The sequence below is a fragment of the Lactuca sativa genome, chromosome 9 (genome assembly GCF_002870075.4).
Source record: "Lactuca sativa cultivar Salinas chromosome 9, Lsat_Salinas_v11, whole genome shotgun sequence".
NCBI classification, from domain to species: Eukaryota; Viridiplantae; Streptophyta; class Magnoliopsida; order Asterales; family Asteraceae; genus Lactuca; species Lactuca sativa.
Window position 1 is genome coordinate 33,580,612 of NC_056631.2, and position 5,601 is coordinate 33,586,212.

At 31.9% G+C, this 5,601-nt stretch overlaps 1 protein-coding gene across 4 annotated transcripts; it reads left to right on the top strand.

Moving 5' to 3' along the window:
* Positions 1 to 1,877: 1,877 nt before the first annotated feature.
* Positions 1,878 to 5,161, top strand: LOC111879479 (uncharacterized). Of its 4 annotated transcripts, none has more exons than XR_006187471.2 (8): positions 1,880 to 2,175; positions 2,290 to 2,363; positions 2,646 to 2,786; positions 2,879 to 2,975; positions 3,557 to 3,623; positions 3,904 to 3,968; positions 4,570 to 4,653; positions 4,732 to 5,161. XR_006187471.2 is itself a non-coding variant. In XM_023875949.3 (7 exons), the coding sequence occupies exons 1-6, from the start codon at positions 2,173 to 2,175 to the stop codon at positions 4,589 to 4,591; spliced, it is 261 nt and encodes an 86-aa protein (XP_023731717.2). In that variant the 5' UTR covers positions 1,881 to 2,172; the 3' UTR covers positions 4,592 to 4,653; positions 4,732 to 5,161. The 4 variants fall into 4 exon arrangements, 1 of the variants encoding a protein (XP_023731717.2); XR_006187472.2 differs by having other exon boundaries at positions 1,881 to 2,175; positions 2,646 to 2,675; XR_006187470.2 differs by having other exon boundaries at positions 1,878 to 2,175; positions 2,646 to 2,975.
* The last annotated feature ends 440 nt before the right edge of the window (positions 5,162 to 5,601 follow it).

Below are 5,601 nucleotides of genomic sequence, written 5' to 3' on the forward strand. Positions count from 1 at the left end.
GCCCGGTAGATACTCTGCCCAACTTTTAAGGTTAATATTATGGCTAGTTGTTATATTGATTCACATTGATAGATAAGATCATACCAAGTTGTTACATTGACCAGTTTCCAGGAAACGCAAATACTCTAGTCATTATTATAGCCACCCTTTAGATAAACTTAGTACCTAGTGGTTACTCTTCCTAAATACTCAGCTATGCAAAACAAACAAATTATACATATGTATAAGATAAATAATATATAATAAGTAAAACCGTATAAATACAACAAAAACAACAACATGACTGACCAGGGGAGGCCCCCACAATAAAAGTTAGATGAGACACGATTCATCAACACGCTGAAAGATTTTTCAGCTAGCTCTCGTCCTATAATCGTTAAATCTTAAGTGAGCGGGAGAGATATGTATAGATCTATACGGGATTGACACTCATGCCTGTGGTTGCTAGTTACAACCTGACAGCAAGTCAAAGTACGCATAACTTTCTAAACACGTTTGTGACATCCAATGAAGCGTTTTGGTTTTCGGGAATCAACAGTCAAAGCTCGATTATAGGAACTCATTGTAACTTTTTAAACTAAAAACTAGCAATCAAATACTACTAATTAAAGAAGTAGTGATAATACACTCAAACTCGAGGAAATGAGTTTGGATTACCCTTATCAAACGTAAGACCGCTACTATAAGGAGCGCCTTGAATAAGGAAGTATTACATACAAACACGATAAAAAAATATTAGGGGAATATTACCTTGATACTAATAATGGATTTTGAAATCAATGATAGTAATACAATACGCCCATTTAGGTTCAGATTTAGTCACTAAAGTATCTGAAGCCATTACCAAAAACATTAAATAAATATTTAATACGCAACATAAGTTAAGAATACAATAAGAGCTGACCTAACATAACTCAAAAAAGTATTTTCAAGTATATAAAACCTGTGGACTCACCAAAATTATGTTGTCCTTTCAAAAACACATGTATTCCTAGGTCATTGATGGACACAGGGGATCTTCTAGCAAAGGATTATGAAACGAATCATAGTCTACCGAAGAGTATGGTTGCCAAGACAAAAACTCAATGTTTGAAAATTTAAGTTTCTTGTTAGTTAATGATTGTTGAATGGAAGAGATATTTATGTCATGAATGACAGGTGAAAACCTTATCTATGATCCAACATCCTAACGTCTCGCTGCCTGGCGTTTCCGCCACCAGGTCGGGGGTGTGATAGATTGGTATCAGAGCTAAAGGTTATAGTGAATTAGTAATTCTTTAGGAAATACAACTATAACCTAGGGACATATACTCTATAAAGATCTGTCCTCATACCTAAAACTAAAAGTATTATTATTAATTCCACTACCAATAGAGTACTTACGAGAGAAGTGACTAGTTTGAACTATCGCTTAGGTTGCTGGATTTTAGAACGACTATATGCTAAGATGGTCCTACCCTCCGGTACTTCTCAATTGGTCGATCCTTATTTGATAATCTTGAAGTAACTAATTTAATAAATCTATTTTCTAAATAATAAAAAAAATTAAATATTAAGTTATAAAGTTAAAATCGTCTTTTTATGTTATTAGGATCAAATATGCAACAAAATAAAGTTTATGGGACCGTCCGAGTTAAAAAAAAAGTTAGGGACCAAACGTGTAAATTACCGAAAACCACAGGGACCATCTATGAGATCCTTTTTTTGTTTTTTTTTTGTTTTTTTTATGTTTTTTCTATTTCTTCTAGATTGTTCTTGTGGCACCAGCAACATGGTCAACAACAAGGGGATACAGTTGGAGTTAACTTCCCTTTTGATTGTAGCTTTGCAAGTGCTTCTAAAAAACATCTGTTTAATCAGGTATCTAATAACATGACTAAGACGAGGGTCTTGAATTTTTTTTTTTATTCTAGATCACAATATAGTAGCTAATCTATTTTTTTTGTTCATTCATATTTAGGACCTAATAAGCTTAGTTAGCAAATAGCCACCTCTTAGGTTTGAACGTTTGTAAGGGGGGTTTATGTTCTTTTGTTTGTTTTGAACTTATTTACAGGGGCGTCCAAAGGGTGTTACACCAAAATACATCCCAAAGCCCAAAGACACTTGTGCCTAGACTTTCTGAGCTCCTTCAAGTCTAGGTTAGTTTCTCGTTGCATCTTCATCTATACAATGGTAAGACAACACACTCATCAAATTCACAAGTCCATAAATGATTATTATTTTAAACATATTCATGTCTGTTAATTTTTTTATTCTAAAGTTTTTAAATCTATTTGCTTTTTTAAGCTCCAAAGAAGGAACAAGCACACCTATCGTCATCCAAAGCCTCCAAGTTCGTCGATGGAAAGTAGAAGAAGAAGGTTAAATATTTGATTATCCATATTTTATGTTTTCTGATTTTCTTGCGTACAATCGGTTAACCTAATTGATCATTTGGTTAGTTATTTGCCTCGTAATCTATTCCATTTATACTATTGGGGTCCCGATACACAAATTGAAGAAATTTATTTCACATTGTGTAGTATAAGGTTTCTAATATCTTACAGTGTTATCAACTACAAATTCTATTACCAAGATTATGTTTTCTCTTTTGTTATAAACAACGATCTTAACATTGTTTATGAATCGAATTGTTTTTACAGAAGTGGGACAAGGGAAAGCAAAAAGAAAAGGTGAGGAACATGGTTCTATTTGCTAAGTCGGCATACCACAAGCTTCTTCCTGAACCTCTAAAGTTCAAGCTCACCACTCCTTCAATCTTGTAATACAGATTAAGGCTAGTGGTAAATTATATTATAATTTTTTTTAAAAAGTCTTATCTAAGCATTTATTTATGGGTTAATGTTGTGTAGTTTTTTACTTGAATTTGTTATAGAACAATGGGTCATTAGTGAGGAAGAGGATGATGTGTTTGATGGCAAGAGGTGCTATTAGGATGGTATCTGCTAAGTTAGCCAACAAATCTATACAAGGTTTATCAATATTTGAATTTTGCTAGATATTCATGTTTTTTTTGTCTTTCTGTTTATTAGTATTTTGTTTTTTCAGAATCAAGAGCCTAATGGTTTACCTTTGTCTTACTTTTCAGAATTAAGAGCTTAGTACATAAATAGAACTTTGGTTGGGATTAGTGGTAGGATTTATTTGTCAAGTGTCAAACATATATTATTTGCAACACATACTTTTCCAACATCTGAATACTTATTTTGTCCCCTTATTGTTCTCTTTTGCCTCAATAGGAAGTTGTTTTACCATATCATGGGATTGCTTTTATGTTGTACATTTGTCACTATGAAATTCATCAATTGTTTCATATTGTCATAATTAACATATAGTAACATGTAAGTGGTTCTTGCAATGATATCCTTTTTTTAAAAAATGTAACATTATGTTAATGCTGAAAATAAATTTTATGTATATTCTATTCCTAATTGTGCTTTAAATCAGGTCTCATCTTTTGGTTGCTGCTAAGTTTCAACTACAATTTCTTGCAGTTGTAGACATAAACTGTCGCCTTAAATATGAATTAATGGTGAATTTAAATTTTTTTTAGGCGATGTAAAGACAAAAAGGAAGGAGAAGTAGAGCCTGAGGTTGATCCTGAAAGAGAACAATACAAGGTGCTATATCATACAAATAAATAAAACTGCATTACTATTTATTGTTCAAATTATGCTGGGAAACAATTGAGAGTTATGCAATAGATTGATAAGGAACACACTCTTTATCATCATACCAAAGGGATAAATGCCATAAATAGCAACACAAATTTGAAATTATTGGCAGTGGGTTGCAATTAAACTTCAATGAGTAACTAATTGCAAAAGCATATCACCTGTTTTACTTCTAATTTTATATATTTCTCATACTAATATTTTTGGGATTTTTGGTTTTTGGTAGAATAATGTAAGAAGGTGTTCTAAACACATAATCGGGCAAGCTTCAAAAACGCACAATGTTGTATGGTAAGCTTTGTTATTTAATAGTTATGAATTTAATATGATGGAAGATTAGAAAGTATAATTTAATAGTTGAATTGTTCTTTTGGTCCCTATAGTTTTCAAATGACAAAAATGATCCCTATGAGAAAAGTGAATTGTAATTTTGGTCCCAGTAGCTGTCAAATAGACAAAATGATAGAAATGGTCCTTGTGTGACAGAAAAAAATACATAAATTATTTGTGTCTTTTGGAAAAATTTACAGAATTTGTCCCTTTATGAGAAAAAGTTACATAAATGGTCCCTATGTAACAAAGTAATAGAAATGATCCCCGCCTAAGACAAATTTAGAGAAATGGTCCCTCTATAACAAATATATGAATTTACAGAGATGGTCCTTACATAATAGAAAGTTACATAAATTGTCCTTGTGTGTAGGACAAACATAAACAAATTTTCTCTGTCTAACAAAAAATGGTCGCTTTCGTTGCGAGGGAAGCCCTGTAGCATAGAGATCCCATATGGTGTTTCTTCACAATCTTTACAAATAGATCCAGCATTGCTAAACTTAACAAATACAATATGTTGTTTTTTTCACATTTTCGTTTGGTTTATGTTGTATTTCAGCCCCTATTTCATGACGGTATGAAAGAATGGAGTTGTTGCAAAAAAAAAGGATCATGATTTCACCTTATTTCTGGAAATTCCAAGGTAAGTTGTATGTATATTTTGTTGCATTGTGCACTGTTAATAGTAACAGTTATTGACTTCATTGTTTTGTCATTTAAGATGCAAGATAGGAAAACACCAAACTGAAAAGCCACTGGCCTTGGATAATGCCCGATGTTGTAAGGGAAATTTCAAGAATCCACCAGGTGACACAATGGAGAAAATGGATATTCTTGATTTCTTTCAACTTAACGCTAGTCACAACAAAGACAAGTGTACTTTCAATTATTTCTTTTGTTGTAGTAGTAACATCTTACTCTTTTTTGTACAACTAAATACAACATTATACTTCCAAAGTTTTTCTTTTTATAGAGTTATAATAGGATGAAAAAAGCAGGTTGCTTTAGCTATTTAATCATCCTTTGTATAATTTTACTATGTAATCCACATCCAACCTATACAAAGCATGGGCACCTACACTAGTTTCCATAACATTATAGGACACCATTTATGTAAAGTTTCTTTTATAAACAAGGGCTGCTTTTCTATATTGATGGAAAAAATATAGGAAATTCTCTCTTTCCTAAATGTGCTCCGAATTCGTTATTTTGTATAATGTTTTTTTTTTAAATATAAAGTAAATGGATATTCACAAACCTGCATCTTTTAATGCGACACGTCACAAATAGACCATGTTTGAAAAATATGACTAAACATACATTAAACTCTTGATTCCTCGGTTGCGAGTTTCAAAATACCAAATATGTGGGTGTTATGTTTAGGGATAATATATTTTTGGATTTGTACACATTTGGTCATTGAGTTTTTTTGCCCATATTTTCCCCTTCAACTTGTTTAATTGTACACATTTAGTCCTTATGACCGGCTATTCCAGATAAGCCGAAAAATGACTTAATAGGGTAATATATTTATCACTTTGTATACATTTAGTCCTTAATATTTTTTTTTGCACATTTCATCATTAATATT

Bases quoted from the DNA above. Each gene is read 5' to 3' on its own strand.
- LOC111879479 (XM_023875949.3), top strand. The intron at 2,364-2,645 runs GTTAAATATTTG...TTGTTTTTACAG, and splicing joins ATGGAAAGTAGAAGAAGAAG to AAGTGGGACAAGGGAAAGCA. The intron at 3,624-3,903 runs GTGCTATATCAT...GGTTTTTGGTAG, and splicing joins CTGAAAGAGAACAATACAAG to AATAATGTAAGAAGGTGTTC.